Source organism: Bactrocera tryoni, chromosome 1 (assembly GCF_016617805.1).
Source record: "Bactrocera tryoni isolate S06 chromosome 1, CSIRO_BtryS06_freeze2, whole genome shotgun sequence".
Classification (NCBI taxonomy): Eukaryota; Metazoa; Arthropoda; class Insecta; order Diptera; family Tephritidae; genus Bactrocera; species Bactrocera tryoni.
Genome location: NC_052499.1, coordinates 43,466,117 through 43,486,190, shown reverse-complemented (window position 1 = coordinate 43,486,190; position 20,074 = coordinate 43,466,117). Strand labels below are relative to the sequence as shown.

At 35.3% G+C, this 20,074-nt stretch overlaps 5 protein-coding genes across 5 annotated transcripts; 2 read left to right on the top strand and 3 right to left on the bottom strand.

Annotated features, from left to right (window-relative positions):
* Positions 1–249: 249 nt before the first annotated feature.
* LOC120768699 lies at positions 250–1,407 on the bottom strand. Its single transcript, XM_040095475.1, has 2 exons — positions 977–1,407; positions 250–922 (listed from the first exon to the last, which is right to left on the bottom strand). Exons 1-2 carry the CDS (start codon positions 1,285–1,287, stop codon positions 604–606), a joined length of 630 nt encoding a protein of 209 aa, XP_039951409.1. The 5' UTR covers positions 1,288–1,407; the 3' UTR covers positions 250–603.
* A 289-nt stretch (positions 1,408–1,696) lies between these two features.
* LOC120780591 (vesicle transport through interaction with t-SNAREs homolog 1A) lies at positions 1,697–2,236 on the top strand. Its single transcript, XM_040112853.1, has 2 exons — positions 1,697–1,939; positions 1,998–2,236. Exons 1-2 carry the CDS (start codon positions 1,784–1,786, stop codon positions 2,205–2,207), a joined length of 366 nt encoding a protein of 121 aa, XP_039968787.1. The 5' UTR covers positions 1,697–1,783; the 3' UTR covers positions 2,208–2,236.
* Positions 2,237–2,485: 249 nt separating this feature from the next.
* On the bottom strand, positions 2,486–5,396 carry LOC120780583 (WD repeat-containing protein 37). The gene is made up of 5 exons (XM_040112845.1): positions 4,977–5,396; positions 4,322–4,922; positions 3,867–4,247; positions 3,560–3,806; positions 2,486–3,495 (listed from the first exon to the last, which is right to left on the bottom strand). Exons 1-5 carry the CDS (start codon positions 5,116–5,118, stop codon positions 3,370–3,372), a joined length of 1,497 nt encoding a protein of 498 aa, XP_039968779.1. The 5' UTR covers positions 5,119–5,396; the 3' UTR covers positions 2,486–3,369.
* Positions 5,397–6,731: 1,335 nt separating this feature from the next.
* LOC120782381 (S-phase kinase-associated protein 2) lies at positions 6,732–9,971 on the top strand. Its single transcript, XM_040114623.1, has 6 exons — positions 6,732–6,790; positions 7,600–8,278; positions 8,345–8,851; positions 8,918–9,329; positions 9,411–9,570; positions 9,629–9,971. Exons 1-6 carry the CDS (start codon positions 6,732–6,734, stop codon positions 9,813–9,815), a joined length of 2,004 nt encoding a protein of 667 aa, XP_039970557.1. The 3' UTR covers positions 9,816–9,971.
* Positions 9,972–10,581: 610 nt separating this feature from the next.
* Positions 10,582–16,939, bottom strand: LOC120777614 (phosphoinositide 3-kinase regulatory subunit 4). The gene is made up of 15 exons (XM_040109066.1): positions 16,851–16,939; positions 16,590–16,770; positions 16,343–16,513; positions 15,994–16,277; positions 15,261–15,840; positions 14,991–15,186; positions 14,710–14,928; positions 14,156–14,636; positions 13,984–14,098; positions 12,731–12,944; positions 12,464–12,655; positions 11,922–12,378; positions 11,416–11,845; positions 11,176–11,351; positions 10,582–11,106 (listed from the first exon to the last, which is right to left on the bottom strand). The coding sequence occupies exons 1-15, from the start codon at positions 16,937–16,939 to the stop codon at positions 10,872–10,874; spliced, it is 4,020 nt and encodes a 1,339-aa protein (XP_039965000.1). The 3' UTR covers positions 10,582–10,871.
* Between the last annotated feature and the right edge of the window lie 3,135 nt (positions 16,940–20,074).

Here is a 20,074-nt window from a genome sequence, read left to right as displayed (position 1 = left end):
AGAAAAATAATTGAAAGCAAAGTGAAAATATAATTTATAATTGTCAACTGAAGAAAATATATTAAGTTATCTATAATTTTTGTTTGAGGATATTCCTGATATATTCAAATATAACTTATTAGCGTAAAATGGTGGTTTTCGTTAAATTTTTTAAAGAATTTATTTTGAAATGCACGTAAGTACGCATATTTGGTAATACATGTACCCAACTATCCAAAAGAAAAATTGCTTCTAAATTAAATACTGGAATAAATAAGTATCAATCTTTATTATCATTACAAAATCTAATTACACATACATAATTTAATGCCCTAGTACTTAATAATTGGAAAATTTTGAATATACAATCTATGAATTTTATTTTTCTTTGAGTATAGACGGTAATTTATTCACAAATGCAAATTAGACACGACTTGTAAGGCGATTTTTTTAATGCACAGCATCATTTAACATATTCGATTCAAAATCCTATTTATTTTAAACTAAATCTACATTAATTACACTAACTGTCTATAGCATTATTTACCTTTTTAAGAGTATTGCTTATAACACTAATATAACCGATAACTTAACTGTGGTGCATTACAGACACAATATATATATTTATTGTGTACATTTATTTGTACAGCTAATTGTCAACCATTCATCGCTGCCATCGCAGCAATCGCAGATGCCATCATTAACACGACTACTGTGTACAAATACGTCTACGCCGCGCCCCGTGATGTGTCTTTTTTGGTATTTACAATAAAACCTTCCATTTTGACAAGCGTTTGTGCTGGGCTCATCACTTCCATCGGAAAAACAGTCGCAAAAGTCATCATTGACACGTTCAAATAGCACTTCTTTACTACCATCCAAACAGCGAAACTTGCCGTCGAAATTGGGTTTATATGAATCATAATCGAACAGACGAATGCCGCTATTAAAACAATTCTGATGAGAAAAATAAACTTTAATTTTATAATAAACTTACCGTATAATTTTTATAGAATCATCCGGAGGATTAATTTCTAATGCCGCAACTCCGCCTCCTCCTTCATCGTAGTCATCACTTTGCTTTCGTCCAAGAGATTTTATCACTTCCAAATGCTTCTTGCGAAGCCCTTTCATCGTACCTTCTAAGCTCCATGGCGTACTTGCACTATGCAATTGATTTATGGAAAAAGCTTGATAGATTATAAACACTATGCCTAATAGGAATACTCCTAATAAGAACATCTTGGACTTTTGCTTATAGAATGGTTTATAATAAATATTTTCACGTTTGACCCAAGTTTTTCGCATTGTGACTTCTACTTAATGACTTTTTGTTAATGCCAATACCTGATTGTTTCTAAATTTTAGAAAAATAATAATTTTACTTATCCATAAATATAAAAATGTAAATGTGTCAAGAATTATTTTTGTTTACTTGCCACTGCTTTTTAATTGTTCATGCTGCCGTGACAAGGGTTAAGAATTGAAGGGTTGAATTCTTGCAAACTAATAATTATAGATAGTTAAACAAAATTCAATATTTTTATAAAAAAAATGGTTCAAACTACAACAACTATCAACGCATAATTTTATTTAACAAAAAACTGTAAAAAAAAATAAAAATAAAAACAGATAAACAATTTAACTGAGAATAACTTATATCAAATATAACTAACCTAAACGATCTGGCAATATTAACAAATTGATTTCAAAACAATACAACAGCTGATTGTTTTTATTATCAAGTGATAATCATTTTGTTAAAAAAGGTCATTTATAAACTAAATCGAAGTATACTATTAAAATGTCGGGCCCTTACAATTGGCAGAAGTCTACAGAGGGACAAAATACAACGCAATCTCAATTAGTAGCAAACAGCTACGATATCCTTGAGCGAAGCTCTGCGAGCATACAGCGATCCAATCAAGTTGCAATCGAAACTGAACAAATAGGCACTGAAGTATGTAGAAATGTATAAGAAAACTATAATGAAATACATTTAATTTTCTTAAATTTAGGTATTATCTGAGTTAAATGAGCAACGAGAATCTCTATTGCGTTCTACACGACGGCTTCAAGACGCAGACGCAGACATTGTGCAATCAGGAAGCGTTATTAGAAAACTGCGACGCGAAGTGCTTTATAATAAATTAATTTTAGTGGTCATTATAATTTTAGAAATGTGTATATTAGCTGGATTGATAGTGCTCAAATTTGTACGTTTTTAGTTTGATATTAATGAGGCAAATGAATTGAATACTCGTGTAAAGGAAACTATTAAATCGTAACCGGGATGGCTCCTACACCCTACACTAACAGCATATTGTGGTTTCAAAACACCTATAGCATGGCATGGAAAATCTATGTAACCGAAGTAGATGCATATTTATTTCTGGCCAAGTACTAAACTCGGCGCAATTCTACCACTACAAAATTATTTGGTGAATGTTTTGTGGCTTCGACATAAATAAACAGAACATAAAATTAACTAAGCTTTACTCGAAAATTTTCAATTCATTACACACAATTATTTTTATTTAACATTTATGTAAATAACAATTTTCTTAGAGCATAAGCTAAACCAATATTTCCGAGTGCGTTTACGCTAATAGTAGTGCAACATTTCTAAGAAATCTATTTTTATATGTATTAAATAACGATTACTAATCAATACACATCCAGACGTAAATATTTATGGGTGTATATTAAAATCGTAATAGTAGTATTTTATAAATGATATATGCATTTGTATGTATGCTGTTATGTATATTTATAGTATTTACATAATAAATGATAAACGTAATATTCGATATCTTTGTCTGTATATATATTTTGTATTGAAACACTTGGCTTCAACTTTTTGCATTCGCAATACTTTCATAGGTTAAACCAGCTTGGCATTCGGAGGAAATATATTTTTAGTAAACATATCAATAAAGGTAAAAAGATTTCGGAAAAATTTCAGAAATATACAACATTGATAAGATTTTTAATATGTATGAGGTCGTATACATATGAAACAAATAGATATGTATATTCCCAATTTTTATATTCATTTAAATATATAGATGCTTTAAAATAATATAAAAAAATTAGTTTCAGCAATTTAAATATTAATGGAGATGGAGATTAATTTTAAAAATTAATAATCAATTAAGTGTATAGAGTCTATATTTTCTCACAGTTCAATGCTATTGCTAATTAGAACAATTAGAATAAATCTTGCTGACAGTCCTACTTATCCGCACAGTAATTACATCTACGGGTATTCATCTACACACTGATTAAATTAATAAATTCCTTTTTTCCACACAATAACCGTAATTAACGTACAATTTCATAATGAATTGGAAATTCGTAAAAAACAATGGTTTAAACCTTTAGTGACTTTCAATTTTCTTTCGGTAAAATTATGGACCAGCCGAAAACGCGCCTATCAAAGCCACATGAAAATAAATCACAATTGAATAACGGATCTTCAGCCCAAGCTACGGAAGATACCATACGACGGTGACCCTAGAATAAATAGCACAGAAATTTTTAAATGATTTCTTACATGCAACAATATTTTTATTCAAACCTGTCGGCTCGTTCGTGGTAATCGCGCCACACGTTGTCCATTCAAATCGAACAAACGTATTTGCCTGTTGTCATGTGGTATTGCAATAATTCCGGCGCTTGAGACAGCTAAACGATTTACGGAGGAATCGGTACGTATAGTCGCCAGAGCAGAGCGCATGTTTCGTAATTCCCAAACTTTTACTGTGCGATCATCCGATCCAGACACTACTTTATCATCGCGCGCAAATACAGTTGACGTTACGCTTCTAAACCATTCATATAAATAAAATGTAATAAATTTATTACATTTATAATGTTTTACTTACTCTGTGTGTCCCTGAAATACCGATACAGCGGGAATTTCATAGCGAAAGTCCCAAAGACGAAAAGTTGAGTCGCGTGATGCTGTAACCACTAATCGTTGCGAAGCATGTGCTGAGACGTGTGTTAATTCATGGTCGTGTCCAGTAAGGGTCTGCACGGGCTCGCGAGATTCTACGTCCCACAAAATTGCTGTACGATCCCAGCTACCTGTTATTATTTGCCTATGATCCATGCTGGGCAACCAATCAGCAGCCACTACCACGGATGAATGCCCGCCCAGACCGGTAAACTCGCACAAAGGAGTGCGCAATGTGTCAACACGATCTCGATCTTCCACTTGTTCATCACTGTCGTCGAGCTCTTCCTCTGAGGAATGACCTCTCCTGTAGTTATCATATGAATATATTTATTTACTCATTAGCAGTTTTAAATTTAAAGAATATATATTGGAAATTACTTGGAAGATTCCCAGTTAACAGCTGCTTGCCAAATGTGTGCTGTGCCATCGCCACTACCTGTTAATACTAAGTCGCGATTCTGATGAAACTTTACTGAATTCACAGAGCCAGCATGTCCTTGATATTGTAGAAGGCATCGACCATTTTCGATGCCCCAAATGCACGCGGTATGGTCTGCTGATGCTGTGCCTATAATTGGCTGACCAACCTTGGCAGTCACTTGCCAAACTCCATCCTTATGCCCGCAGAATTCTCGCGTTACTTGGCTAACCACTGTTTGTGCCTTGAAGCTTGATACAATTCGACTCGTTTGCGCTTTAATTTTATTGCTGGCTTTCACTTTGTTACTGCTTGATGTAAATTTTGCTTTCAGACCCTTACTTCCGCCACCACCAATAATTGAAGCAAGTGCGGTAGAATCTCCATCATCATGTCCAAAGGCGGATGTAACATTTGTTTGGATCGTACTAGTTAGGCCCGTATTTGATGTATTTCCTGCAATAATGTTCGTGCCACTACCACCTGCAGCAATTACTCCGGCTGAGCGTTCATATGAGCTAATCAGATCTTTGCTCATGCAGTGATCGAGTTTCTCTTGCACTATTTAATTTACAATTATTCGTATAACTAAAATTATTTGATTAAACAACTTACAACTTAAATTTTCCAAATATAACAGTTCAAATTCTTTTTCTATCTGACCAAATAGTGAGTGCAAGCGGGCTCGAAAAGGTGCATCCTCTGGTATGGTGATATCTTCTGCCAAGCTGGACAGTCGATGTTTGGACGGCTTCATATTCGGTTATTTCTTTATAAATTCGTTTATTTTACAATTTGTTTATATTTTATCAATTTTCAGGATTTTGCGTACGGCTTCGTATTACTTGTACAACCACATACCGATCGAATTAATTAGGATGCAATACTACAGATTCTGTTAGTACGAAAATATACCCTCTTTATAATTTAATTAACGTTTGTTTATTTTCTGCATTGCTATATATTTCATATTGCTGTATACATTTAATAAGAGATTTATCTGGATGCAGCTGAAAATAACGAATTCCTCTTCTAGTAAACGGTCAACTACAGTCACAATAAACAACACAGGGAGACTGTAAAACTGAGATGAGAAGAAAAGGATTGTAATAGAATAAAGTTACGTTATTATTCTATTCCAAGTTACTTTATATGCATAAATACCGTTATTTAGACGTAAATTTTGTAGATTTGAAAGCAAGGGTACATCACAAAATAGTGATCATTATTTTTTAAATATTTGAGGGTTCCTTATCTAAAGCAGTTTGATGGACTTTACCAGAATAAACTCATGTATATGCATATATGCCAAGTTACCTAGCAGAACTTGATTAAAATTTTTGTGAATAAAGTAAAAAAAAGCAGTTTGTTTGCGAGTAACACTTTAAATAAAAATATGAACACAACAAAATTTGGAGAAGGGTGCAATACTTGATTAAATTTGATTGAAGTCCCATTTACAACGAATTTGTCTCATCCCAAATCATTGGTTAAAACCAAATGGCACGAAGCAATCGATATGTTTAGTTTCTCATCAATTTCTCTGATGGTGATTCGAGGATTGGCCGATACTATTTTCTACACTTGATTAATGTTATTATCTTTTCTTTACGTGATCGGGTGTCCAACACTCTCTTCGTCGCCGATAAACGTTGCCTTTGTCCAAGGTAGCTTCACAACATTCCACAGTCTACATTGGGAATGCGATCGCGCACTTACTTTTGTTTTTTACACAAAATTGTATACAGATTCCTTGATCCGTTTTTTGGAATAAGTCAAAATTTAAGATGAACCGAAACACGTGCAAGGAAAGCAGCTGTCAAAAATTAATTAAATATTCAAAGTGGCCGCCCTTGTCATCAAAAGTAAGGGATATGAGTACCAACATAACTCAACAAAGCAATCGAAACTCGAATACCGCGAAAATTCAAAATTCGCGACAATTTTTGTACAAACATCGTATGGTAGGATGGTATGTGCGGTGGCAATTTTTTGAACTTTTTGATATTGCCGCACGGATCTAATTAATTTCAATACAATTTAAATATATTTTTGGCCAATTGCCACTGCATTAAACTGTTCTATTTATGATTGTGCTAATTTAAAAATTTCTTTTTCGCAAATTAATGAGACTACAATCTTTTGCACACAATAAAACCAATTAACACTAAACACTCTTGATTACCCTATCGGACATAGTGGATTTCTAAAATATTTTAAACGTGATGGAAGCCCTAATGGCTGGAATGCAAAAGAGTTGGCAATCTTGCACTTGTTGATTGTAAAATTTCACTCGCAGCGAAATTTGCTTTGTGATATTTAGCAAGAAAATTAAAGTTTTAAAAAATAAAGTGAAAATTTATTTATACAATGAGTAATAAAAAATTGAAAGAGACGGATAATATTGAAAATTTATGTCCGACAACAAGGTAAAGGAAATTCTTTATAAAATGTGTTAAATCTTTGATAGAAGAGTCTCATTCATAAAACATATGTACTAGTGTTGTTGGGTGGTGTAGTTTGAATAAAAAATTATCCAAGAAATGGCGCAAATATGTGACAGAAGTGACAGCGTTGGCGCACATTGGCGGCAACGTGTCGGCCAACAGTGCGTATTAAACACAGTTCGCCGCAAAAATTGGTGGCGCTCAATGTGGGTGTGTAGTGTTCTGGTTTTGTATACAATGCATTTGTGTTTGTGTGTTTGTCAACGAATATGGGCTGAAGGGAAGATAGCCGATCGCTGCCGAATGACGGTCAGTGGTAGACTCTACCATCCATCAAATATACTTGTTGTCAAACAAAACACGGTGCATTTTTTGTCGTATCTGTTTAATTGGTGTACATCAAATGCATTTTTAAGTTTATAAGTGAATTACTGCACAGTTACAAACTCAAATTAAATTATATGCGGAGTATATAAAAGTGATTCCTAGAAAAAATATACATCCTGCAAGTGCTTGTCACGTATTTCCATAGGCCGTATTTTCCAAAAGTCATTGACTTTCAGCTTTATCTTTAATATTGCATTTCATTCAACAGTAGAAAATAGTGCAAATATTTATTAATTTTTCAAAAGCATTTCTGCTGATTAATTAAATAAGAGGTTGTGACCTTAACCAATTAACGTGTGATATGTGTACAATTGTGCTTGGTTATAATCTTCTGACAAAAATGAACTAATGATATACCATATATAGGTTACAGTAAAATAAATAAAAAAGAAAATTGTTTGCAGAAAACGCGTCAAAACTAACCCTGTCACAAATTGGAAAATTGCTAAGCTTGACTCGAACTCATCCCCAACCGTTCTTACAAGCGAACATTTGGACGAGATGGGCATTGGAATGCTCGACTCAGAAGAAAGCACGTCATCTGCCGCTTCCGCCATAGCATTAGTGTTGAGCGCCAGTGCAGATGAAAATTCTAATGGAGTCACTCCTAATTTGGATGCGCCAAAGATGTGCCACCAACGGTATACGGCCTATCGCACACTAGATAACACCTTAGACAGTACTTTTAACAGTGACACTAGCGATAATACAACAATAGCCACTCCAGGCAGAGGACTCATTGAAACAGATTGTATAAATATAAGCCAGCATTGCAGTAACAATAATAACATCGTATTGGATTCATATGGTGATAAAAATAATAAACTGAATTCGCAACAACAAAGCGGAGATAAGGTATTACTTCCATATAGGAAGGTGGCTATACTTGGTATGGGTGCGGGGAATCCTACCAGCAGCTCATCACCACATACGACGGCAATCGTCGCCCCACCCTACACAACAAATTCAAATTCGAATTCGCCTTCTGCTGGAAGAAGCACTCGTAGTCCTTTGGCTATTGTGTCAGGAAACAGCAACATTCGTGCACCTCGAAGTGCTACACAACATATTCAACCGCAACAGGTATTCTTGCAATCAGTTGAAAATGACATAAATTAAGTTTTAATACATATTTTTTTTTTTTTATAGAGTATGAATATGGGTGTTGCGACTATTAATACTTCAAATGCTTTTAATAATAGTGGGTCATCGCCAAATAGTTACATGTGTATGCCTTCAACAAGTAAACAATCACTTCTCAGACAACAACAGCGGCAGCAGCAACAACAACAACAGAATACTCAAATTCAAAATAAAAGTCAAAATCGAACATCGCAAGCGGCAAACGAACAACAACCGCCTATGGTCGTATATGATAACTTCTTTTTGTTTAGGCAGCAACATTTGCGGGATCATATTTCCGATGGCAAAGATCATTTTAGCACACTATCGGATGAGATAATTTTACAAATTTTCAAATGGTTGCCGAAGAAAGCACTTATACGTTGCAGTTATGTTTGTCGACGGTTTAATAGATGTGCCAGCGATGAATCACTATGGACACGTTTGGATTTAGGGGGACGTCACTTGCGTGCAGGTGCTCTGGAAAATATTCTCACCCGCGGTGTGGTCATAATGCGTTTGGCCCAAGCTGAGGTGAGTACCATTTTTATTTGTTCGAAATATTCTCAATATATTTACATATATTTTATTAATTTTCAGCTAAGTCATCCCGTTTTCGATAGTGACTTTCTACACGCCGAACCAAAATTCGAATCAAAGTTACAGTATTTAGATCTAAGTATGGTATCGGTTGCAAAGCCCTCACTCAAGATGCTATTATCACGCTGTCGTCAATTGAAAAAGCTCAGCTTGGAGCATGTACCAATTAACGATGAAATCTGCAATGAAATAGCAAAGAATACCAACTTAGAGGCACTAAACCTAGCCATGTGTATCGGATTGGAGGCGTGGAGCGTGCGCAAGATAATGGAATCATTGAAAAATATAAACAGCCTAAATATTTCTTGGACAAATCTGTCTGTAGATGCCGTTACATCGGTGGTAACAAATGTTACACCAAATCTCTTGCGATTAAATATGGCAGGTTGTCGTAAAACATTGTACGATTCTCGTAAGTTTTCGCAATATAGTATACGAAGCGGTTAATAATTTGAAAATTAGTGTCTAATATTTTTGCCATTGCTATTTGCAGATGTGGCAAGCTTAGCTAAACGATGTCCACAACTTTTAGAAATCGATTTTTCCGATTGCACTGCATTGACCGGCAATGTCATTAACATTATTTGCAGATTTAAAATGCTTGAATACTTGTCACTTTCGCGCTGCTATCTTATTCCTGCCTCTGCCTATATGTGAGTACATATGTTTGTAATAATGAATGCCGAACACTTACAATTGCTATTGTTTTAGGGAGCTAAACAACTTGCCCACACTAACCTATCTCGACATATTTGGTATGCTCTCAGAGACTGGAATGGAATTGCTAGAGCAAAACTTTCCCAATATAGGTATTAATAAATTCATACATAGTTCGGTGGCTAGACCGACAGTGGGCACACGCCGCACATCAGTGTGGGGTCTTCGTACTCGTGACTAGAATATAAACATAGACGAAAATAATATGTGTATTAGGCTTAGTAACGGCACAGAAATCCACTGCAGTTTTGTACTAGTTTTTCAATTAATTGTTTTATATATGATACAATTAGCTTCTAATAAAATTGTCATAATGTCAAAAATCGTTTAAAAGAAACATTAATTATGTTAATTATTATGAAGGAATTCAACATTTCATTGTTCTAGTTTTATTAAGGATACAATTAGTGATGTCTTTTCGTATACCTACTATAAATAAACTTATAAGGTCATTTGTTTTCATCCAAATAACGACTGTGGAATTTTTTCTTTGCGGTTCCCAATGCAGATCTGTGCAAATATCATTTTTTATACGGTCAAGGACTGTGAGCTCGGCAGAACTCTGCCGTTATAACAACACTTCGGAGAATGTGCCAATGTCTTAGACCATAATCTTCGACCCTCAATAGTCGCTTCCACGAAACCGGAACGGACTTGGATTTTTTATCCACCCAAGGACTGCCAACTCGACAGATTTCCAGAACAACAACAATAACCATAATCTGCGCCAAATTTCAAAAAGATATATCAAGAAAAAGAAGTAAGGAAGGTCTAAGTTCGGGTGTAAGGGAACATTTTGTACTTTTGCAAAGGGAAGTGCCTTCAGGGACATAAGGCTTGCTAGTTATATGGGGTGTAGGGCGAATTTTCACAAATCGTGCAAAGTTTTATCCCGTCCTATCCCAGCATTAAAAAAGCAATAAATTATTTGTATCGATAGTAAATCATTTGCATATTTTATTAGACTTATGCACTTTTCTTAATATTTTCAGAACAAAAAAATAATCAAATGAGTTACAAAACGTCAGTATATATTGCATGTATAAAACACAAGAATTTGAAATGGGTACATATTTGTATGTAAGTAAAATGACAAATCACAGGCATACGCACATGTTAATATATACACGTATATATGCACTTGCTTATATATAAAATATTTTAAGCTTATACAACTCATTTTTTGATATATTATAAAAAAAAATAAGTTGTTTTCAAATAAATAATATAACTATGTCTACTTCCACAACTTGATAACACCATCACGGGCAGCGGAGGCCACATAAATCTGCCCTTTGTCAGTTTTACACATTAGTAAATCGGTTATAGCGTCGTGATGACATGGCGAGGGCATGTCTGGGCCGGAACGAGGATTTTCCTCCATTGAACAGCCTGGCGTATTCAAACCCGTTGGATTGTTCAATTTATGCTTTTGTTCATAAATTACTTGACTGCCGTCTATGATTTGCGAGCTGAATTTATAGAAAGTAGCATATAATTAGTCAGGTTAAAAATAAAAATATTTTATATGAATTATGTACTCGTAGGTGAATGAAACGTCTTCCAGATTATCTTTAGCTGCGGGCACTTTGAGAGACGAGTTTTTGGGCTCATTTAGATCCCAGTAACGTATGCGTTGATCTGAGCTACCAGTTAGTAAGAATGGCGATTTGTCAACTACACCGCTTAGCAGGCCACATGAAGTTGAAGTCTCGCTCTGAAGAAAAAAAAACAAAACATTAAGTTGTAGTAATTCAAATTTGTTTGCTGCAACAATTAACCATTTGAATGTTTGATAGCACGGGTGTGGAACTAGCCCACAATACTGCTTGGCGATGGCCGGTTTCAATGTTCCACAGCGACACTTCATTGTTCGATTGTGAGGCCGAAATTAGGTATGAGGGCTCTGTGGGGTGACAGGCCACCTTACGTATACGCGAACCATTTGGATGCTTAATTTCGGCGATTGGCAGGCGAAAACGAAGATCCCAGCAAATGTGCTTGCCACCACTGGTGCCGGTGGCTAGCCACGAGCCAGCCGAATCGACACAAATCGTAGTTATGACACCGTGTTGCAGTTCGTTTTCTAAACGCCAGACGGGCTTTTGTACGCGCGTATCCCAACCAACAATGCCGCCATACACAGTCGCATAGATAATAACGCTTTGGTCGTAGGTTTGCATATCCACCACAGGGCCATCGCTGTTTTCGCTAATAAAATAAAATTATAAAAATAATTATAGAGCACTGAAAATGTTATTATATGTACATATGTTAGACCGCTTACCCTTCGTCTAAATGCAACGCCTGTTGTAATGTCATTTTTGAGGAATTTCTGTCTATTCGCATTATAAGCAGGCTACCATCTTTGCCACCGACGGCCAACGACTGGCCGCCATCACAAGCGACCAGCGCGTAAATTGGCGTATTGGCCGAGTACACTTGCCGTGATCGATTGATGCCCTGATTACCGTTTAGTTTATTGCAGTCCCAAAGTCTCACTGTGCCGTCAATGCTGCCACTGGCAAAAATGGCGCCGTGCGGCTTCAACGATGTCATCTTAATCACAGATTCTGAATGCTCATGCAGATGAGCTATCATAGTGCCATTTAGTGACCAACCTTGCGGATAAACTGAGTTGAGCCTCTCGTTGTGGCTGTGCTGTGAAAACGCTAACATACTGTAACGATTTTTAAATGTAATACGTAGAGCGTCCAAATCTTTACGGCACTCCGACGAGCGTTCTGCGGTGGTACAAAATATATTAAATTCTTTCATAATTACATAAACGTAAGTAAATATTTGAAAGGCATTGCTTGGCGTGCATACCCTGCCAATAGTTGCGTTCGGGCATTGTATACTCTCCGAGCGAAGTGGCGGCGCTTACAGTTGCCGTCGGATGAGGTGTGCCACCAAGCATCGTAATGCCAGTCGGTGGACTGCCAGCTATACCGCCGAGCGACGTTACAGCCACCTCGGTTGCAGGTGATGCAGCAGCAGGCAGAATGCCTTCATTTGCACCTGCAATGGGCAGCGCATACATTTTAGCCTAAACCTTTTAAACTAGTAGAATAGAAAATTTCTGAAATATCTTACGTGTTTCCTGTGGCGATTTGGAGAGCTTATCAGCTAATGGGTATTCGTGGCATACTACATTTTTGCGTGTGATCACAATGCGTCCATTACCGGAGGTCGGCTCATCAACTTCTTGCTGTGATTTATGCTTTAGCTTGAATAAGTAAGGCTTGAAGGCTAGCAGCTGCATTTCCACTAAGTCATTGAGACCTTCAGAGGTTAAGCGACAGAAAAGCTAAGGAAATTACAACATAACAATATTATAATAAAGCGTTGCTGCGCACAAGATCACAAAATTTCGAAAAGAGTCCACTTCCTCAGGTACCATTACTTTGTTAATTGTAAATTGTAGAACCGTTTGGCAGTATAAAAGAAGAAAAAACGTAAACTTACGCTGCACCGAAGCTATAATACCTTTCTGAATAATATGTTCGGAGATGTGAAATTTGGTGAGTTTTTCTTGTCAAGTAAACACGTTTTCCACAAAAGAACTCGATTTTTTAAGACTTATCGATCTTACCCCGCTTTAGTTAGATCTCCGCAATAACAGCCCTTGGCCGGATTAAATCCATCATCCATCTATGAAAGAATTTGATTTTGATCGGTCGCTCGATACACGATTTTAAGGGATTGAACCGCTACCTTGTACAATAATACGTGGCGAATTTCATGAAGATATCTCGTCAAATGGAAAGTTTACCATACATGCACTTAATTCTAAACGTTCAGTTTGTAAGACTGCCATATGCAATAGTCATTCGAAATCGGCGGTTCCGACTATAAGCGGATCCTTGGGGAGAAAATGACGTGTGCAATGTTTCAGACCGATATCTCAAAAACTGATGGACTAGTTCGTGTGTATACAGACAGACAGACGGACATGGGCTAATCCACTCAGCTCGTCACGCTGATCATTTGTATATATATATATATATGTACATATGTATTAATGGGTTTTCGACGTTTCCTTCTGGATGCTACAAACTTTGTGGCAAATCGCCAGATCGCTGAAAAAATAGCTGTTTTCAAGATATTGTGTCTATATAACAAAATAGAGTGGATATTTTCTTTAATATTGGTAGAAAAGGGCAAGTTGCAAAGTTGGAACGCTAGTTATAAGTAGAAGTTCTGTTCGAGACTTTTGCAGATTCTACTTATCACCCACCCACCACACGGCTTCATATTGTAGCTAGAAACTAAACTATATAATTAACACCGCTGTGAACTTAGCGCTTACCAAGTTGACTAATGGTAAATATCTAAACATATCTTACATTTCTTAAAGCTTGGCTAGACTCATCGTGTTGCGGCTGTAATGGAGCTCGGGGATTATTGCGGGCGATGGCTCGAATTTCCAGTTCATTCACCAACATTTGTATGTCGTTAAACCTAAAAATATATAACACCATCAGTCAACATTATCATTGCATATACTTTATATATAACCTTATAATACTATCGTAGATTTGTTGCGGAATTGGTGGCTGCAAGCAGTCCAGTAACAAATCGGGCTTTTCCACTTGTATCAGCGGTATTTTCAGGAATCTCTTAATGGCCGGCATAATCTTCACTTGTACATCTATGGCACTCAGGGTACGTGCCGCTGTTGAAATCATGCCACAAATTTCATGGCGTATCCACAAGTTCGGGTGGCATAAATAGCAACACGTTTCCTTAATAATCTCAGTGATGGTGGGCTTTTTTATATGACCCAATTCGATGAGTATCGTAATAGCACGTATGGCCTTACTAATGACAAACTCTTCGCGATCCGTGAAACCCTGATGCAATAGTGGCACAAGTATATCTGAGGCCTGCCAACCGACATAACCAGCTACACCGGCGATATTATCATAGAAAGATCCGCGCAGGTTTTTGTCTTCATCATTCAGGAATGTCATTATATGTGACAGTATAATATCATTAGCTGGAAATATGAGCGAAATTTTCCCAAAAGGTGTTAAATATATGATTTTTTTTAACAAAAGATGCAAACAAACCTTTCTCCTTGCCAAAGAAGCCGCACAGATCACAAATGCCTGACTCCATAAGAGTTTGCTTGACAATTGGCTTCGAATCGGTCAGCAGACTTAGCACATTTTGTTGTATTATGTCGTGTAAGGCGTTCAATTCGGCCTCGTATCTGCGCGCGGGCATATCATTTGGGGCATTTCGTTGTGTTTCTTCGAGAAAATAAATAGCAATCTTCGCTAATTTGGCTGTGAATGAAGAAATATGATAAATGAAGAAATTTTTACTTTGATTGATAGAGTTTTCATACCAATATTTCGCGCAAATGCCACGCGTACAATAACTGCGCTGGGTTCGCTGCATAATTTTTCTATCGAGGGCAAAATATACTCGGGAAAGACATTAGCGTCACTTAAAGGTATTTGTTTGACCATGCTAAGACACGAAGTTAGCGTTTCAATGGCTTGAACTTGTACTTTTGATGTCGCATATTGCGCCAGATGAAGCTGTTAAGCGTTAAAATAATATTCTTGAAATAATCCAACACGGTTTTTACTCATAATCGCGAATTCATACTTACAATATAGGGCAATATACGATCCAATATCGTTTCTGAAGTGGTGTATTTGCATAATCTATGGAGAATGTCCAGTGAACAAATTTTTGTGTTTGATTGTTTTAGGCCGCGTATGCACGAGGTTACAACTGTAATTATCAAAATCAAACCATCCTGTTCGGCTGGTAATCGTTGGCAGTTGTCCATCTTTTCACCGGCACCGGATTTTTCATCAACATCCGGTGTTATATTCGGATCATTTGTCAATACTTTTATACAGTGCCCAATATCGGAATGTAAACGTAAGATTTTATCATCTGGCGACATTATTGGCGAAGAAGAGAACATTTGCAAATATGATTGCAGAAATGAGTAAAAATATTCGGGGAAGAGACGCCCACGTTCTTCGTCTAAATAGTCTTCAGCACTTTTTCTGTACATTGAATTCAAGTTGATCATGGAACCGAGTAGAGCACGAAGGTGTTCGTTTTCAATGCTCTCTAAATGCTTGTACACAAGTTCATTTTCGCCGCTGCGGTATGAAAGTAGCTGAGAAAGTTCAAACGGTGCTGTGCCCTCAGTCCACAGTTCCAACAGTGCGCAACTAAAATTAATTTTAGAATATTAAATTTATTTAAAAATATTAAATTATTTTTTTTTTCAGCAAATTAAACTAAATAATTTTAAAATTGAATAATGTAAAAATATAAAAGTAATTTGAAAATTTTGCATAGTTTACTATGTATGATATACTTACCCTGCGGAAAATATATCCATAGAGGGCACCAGCGTATTATCTGAAATATATGGCCCTAGGCGCACAAGTGAGTCAGTGGGTAGCATAGCGCCGTAGCCTTCAGCATCGTCAGACGAGAATGTTTTGACGAAACGCTCAGGTGCTATGTAGCAGGTGCGGCGTCTGCTGGTGTCAAAGAAATAAGTATAATCGGCGGGATTGTCTTCGGGGAGGTATGTTGGCTTAAAGGATGCGAAATCGGAGAGTAAAACCCAATTCCAGGAAGTTATCAATATATTCTCCAACTAACGAAATTAAAAATTATTGATTTACATATATTTGTATATAAGCAAAGCGTTTGTTTAACAACCTTAATGTCACCGTGACAGATCTTTTGCTTGTGACATTGGTTCAATGCACAAAGTATTTGAAAAGTGATCCATTTCTTTTCAAGCGTTGTGAGAAAGGGGCGCGTGGATACACGGTCGTACAAGCTGTGCTTCACATATTCACGCGTTATGTATGCGGCTTTATCAGTTAACTAATTAAAACAAACATAATGTTAAACACGCCCAATAATTCTACCAAAGATTTGTTATTGTTATTATGGCACTTACCTCTACTCTCTGAAATGGTAAGCAATTAACAGCATTTGATAGGGACTTTTTTATGTATTCAAGACGTTCTTTGTGATACTCTAGTGGTAAAGTAGGATCATGCCTCACAAACACTTTCACCACCACTAAACCTTCCTCTGATTTTGCCTTGGCCACTTTGAAGAAACGCGTACTGCCCATGCTGTACACAAATTTATTGAAGATAATAATTGCATGGTTAATTACTTTGTATTTTTAAAATCCTTTTGCATGAACACTTACTTTGATTCGAAAACAATTTCCGCACCAGAAAAATAATGATCCATCGGGTATATTTGGGATGGGGCTATACCCACCAGCTGGTTACCCATTTTGACGTGTTAAACTTCACAACTGTTGTGACTTAATTTATTTCACTTTCTAAATGATTTTATTAAAAGTGACTTCTTTTATAGGGGTGAAAATCCACAATATACCTGTGAAAAAGTACTACAAAGCAGCTGTGCGAAAAATGTTTACTTGCTTAACATTTATTAGAACCAGCTGTTTCTGCAAGCGAACAGAAAAAAGTAATAGATTCACAGCAATAACAAAATGATGGAATTGATCATAGAGGGAGCCATATCGTTTTATGAAACTGCGGAAAAAAGTGTCAGAATTGATGTAAAGAAAACTCGAAATATATTTTAATATTTAGTGTCGAAATCAGTCTTATCAATCGAAATCAGAATTATTGACAGTAATTTGAGTGTTATTACTGTTAATAATTCTTCATGCCCATAAAATTTGTATGGCACATACCTAAATAAAAGCACTAGAAACGTTAAGCGTTCGAAAACGCGATTTTGATAGGGTGTTAAGAAATAAAGTTGGCTGTAAAATATTGTAATTTTTCTGAAAAATTTCTTGAGCGTTTACGCTAGGTGGTAAAAAACTCGACACTCACATTTTTTATTTGCCGAGCGATCGATTCTGTAATGGGATATAGTCACAAGTCTCTAAAATTGAGATTTTAATAGCGGAATTCTGTAAGCAGTCCCTACTCACTATTTGAGACATTTTGATGTAAAGTCTCAATTTGTGACTAGTTACTATTCACAACACAGTCTCTAGTGTTTAGTCACAAAATCGAAAAAGTTAAAAATATATCAATTTCACTTCAATTTTCCTAAATACTCTGAAACAAAGTCAACACATATTTTTATTCTTTTGGTAATTATGCATTTTGACAATGTTATAGAAAATTTAATACTTGTTATCGACATATTTATTTTCATTTAAGTGTAAATACATCTCTAAATAATGAAATGTTAGACCTGTTCGTTTTCAATTGAGAGTTTTTAGGACTGTCACTTTGCAGTTTAAATTACAAAATCGTCGAAACTCACAAAAATTGTCTCTAATTTAAAATCTCAATTTTATAAATTTGTGACTGTATCGAATTACAAAATATTGTGAGTGGGCATGGCCAGCGTTGTCACTTTTCATTTCTGAAATGAACATCAGAAAACACTTCAATTTCTGATATTAATGTCCGGTTCCACAGTCCATACTTAAGTTGTGCCCAAATAAAATCTTAGCTAAGCCAGAGAATGTAAAGACATAGCAGATTGAGTAGTCGTTTGCGATAATGTCAATGCTTAATTTTATTATGATATATGGCAACGCTATGTGCAACATACCTTTTACAATATTTAAATTATAACAGACAATACATAAATTTGCGAGGAAAGTTATATCGAAAATGGACGAAAACAACAAAAGAACTTCGAATTTCACCGCTAGCGAGTCGGAGCACCTATTGAAACTGGTGGAAATACCAATCCGATTCCAAAAAAAAATTTCTCATATCTTATTATTCTTCTTTTGACAAATAACTGAAAATGCAACACAATTCAAAACAAAAATCAGTTGTTACTTAAACACTGCTTAAGTCCTCACTATCAGTACTTCAGCATAACTTGAGCTGTAAAACACTATTTCCTGCTTTTTCTTAAGCACAACTTAAGTGTGGACTGTGAAGCCGGGAATAAGCATCGTCGAGAGAAAGCAGCTTGTCGGCAACATGTAATGAAGCAAATAAAAAAAGCAATTTTGAGAATATTCATATACAAATTGATTATTTGAAACAAATAAATAACGATGTCTCTTTGAGTTCACACACTAGACTCTTCGTCCAGATATCATCTGTGGTGCTGTTTGCTTAGCACAATTTCTTGAAATCCTTTCACAAACATAAGTTTTTTAATTTATAAACCTTTTTTATTAAAATATTCCTTAATTTAACTTTTATTATCATTTCCCTCATTATTAACATTTTTTTCAAATAATTCAATTTATTTTCTGTTTGTTACTCTAATTTTCGTTGATATGTACGCCAAAAGCCATCTGTGCATAAATATGTATACATGTTCGTGCCGTGGTGTAATGGCATTTTCGAAACTGCGCTTTTTCGATGTTCCCTCATAATAATTTACCTTTAAGTGCAGCTAACATTTGTGTCGTCTCTATTTATTAATATTCTCTAATTTAACATTCGCACCTTCTCTGTATATCAACATTCTTGCCAACACTGTGTATCAATGTTGTGCGACATCTCTTGGTCGTTTTTAAATGTAGAATGGAATATAAAGAAAACTGTTGTTTGATGATAGTTCCGCTATTAATAATTTAAGCGTCACACATTTTAAGAAAAACACAAATTTTTGGATTAATTGCATATTTTGAGATTAATAATTTATTTAATGTTCTTTGATATTCTATACATTATTCTGTTTCTTTGCTCTTTTTTGCTTGCATACGCACTAATACAAGTTAATTATGTTTTGTTTTTTGTCGCAATTGCTTTATTGTAACTATTTTGTTTTATTTGTTTTTGCTTGCTAAGAATCTTTAGTAATGACACATTAAATGTTTTAGCCATAATTGTTATTGTGCTTGTTGTCGTGATTTATATATTTTGAAGCATATATGTATATGAACATCTAAAAAACTATACTAAAAAAATAACAACAAATTTATTAAATACTAGCAAAGTATGTAAACATGTACTTACTAATTGATTTCTTTTTTAAATATATATGCATAAATACATTGTCGTAAAATTAGATTTTTAGTGGCTTCTTAAAAAAGAAAAGTTTTATCAAATGTGTACAGTGGAAAATGGATGAACTTTTATTAGTTGCTCGATTTGTGTGTGATGCGTGCACAATTTTGAGAGTTATTTGTATATGTAGCCAAATTAAAAGAAAATTAGTAATTAATATAAATGCAACAAAAATAATAAAAACAAATGCACAAAACATTAGAATTTTTAGGATATTTTTATAAAAGATGTCAACGAAACATTTTAATGATTTATTCAGTAAAAAATTATTGCAGCAAAAAGCAAAATTAAAGTTGTGCACATAAATGTAAAATAAAAAAAATAATATTTTGCTTAAGTTCTTCGTCTATAACATTATTTTTCTGCGCGTTTTATGCCAAAAATCTATGTTTTCGCATTT

What these genes read in the sequence shown, in the direction of transcription:
- LOC120768699 (XM_040095475.1), bottom strand. Translation starts at nt 1,287, where the DNA reads ATGCGAAAAACTTGGGTCAAACGTGAAAATATTTATTATAAACCATTC. An exon ending in GATTCTATAAAAATTATACG is followed by an intron (nt 923 to 976) that starts GTAAGTTTATTA and finishes TTGTTTTAATAG; the next exon opens with CGGCATTCGTCTGTTCGATT.
- LOC120780591 (XM_040112853.1), top strand. Translation starts at nt 1,784, where the DNA reads ATGTCGGGCCCTTACAATTGGCAGAAGTCTACAGAGGGACAAAATACA. An exon ending in CTGAACAAATAGGCACTGAA is followed by an intron (nt 1,940 to 1,997) that starts GTATGTAGAAAT and finishes TCTTAAATTTAG; the next exon opens with GTATTATCTGAGTTAAATGA.
- LOC120780583 (XM_040112845.1), bottom strand. Translation starts at nt 5,118, where the DNA reads ATGAAGCCGTCCAAACATCGACTGTCCAGCTTGGCAGAAGATATCACC. An exon ending in GTATTTCAGGGACACACAGA is followed by an intron (nt 3,807 to 3,866) that starts GTAAGTAAAACA and finishes TGAATGGTTTAG; the next exon opens with AAGCGTAACGTCAACTGTAT. An exon ending in TACCACGAACGAGCCGACAG is followed by an intron (nt 3,496 to 3,559) that starts GTTTGAATAAAA and finishes TATTTATTCTAG; the next exon opens with GGTCACCGTCGTATGGTATC.
- LOC120782381 (XM_040114623.1), top strand. Translation starts at nt 6,732, where the DNA reads ATGAGTAATAAAAAATTGAAAGAGACGGATAATATTGAAAATTTATGT. An exon ending in TGCGTTTGGCCCAAGCTGAG is followed by an intron (nt 8,852 to 8,917) that starts GTGAGTACCATT and finishes ATTAATTTTCAG; the next exon opens with CTAAGTCATCCCGTTTTCGA. An exon ending in TAAAACATTGTACGATTCTC is followed by an intron (nt 9,330 to 9,410) that starts GTAAGTTTTCGC and finishes TGCTATTTGCAG; the next exon opens with ATGTGGCAAGCTTAGCTAAA.
- LOC120777614 (XM_040109066.1), bottom strand. Translation starts at nt 16,939, where the DNA reads ATGGGTAACCAGCTGGTGGGTATAGCCCCATCCCAAATATACCCGATG. An exon ending in GAAATTGTTTTCGAATCAAA is followed by an intron (nt 16,771 to 16,850) that starts GTAAGTGTTCAT and finishes ATTTGTGTACAG; the next exon opens with CATGGGCAGTACGCGTTTCT. An exon ending in ATCGTATATTGCCCTATATT is followed by an intron (nt 15,187 to 15,260) that starts GTAAGTATGAAT and finishes AACGCTTAACAG; the next exon opens with CTTCATCTGGCGCAATATGC.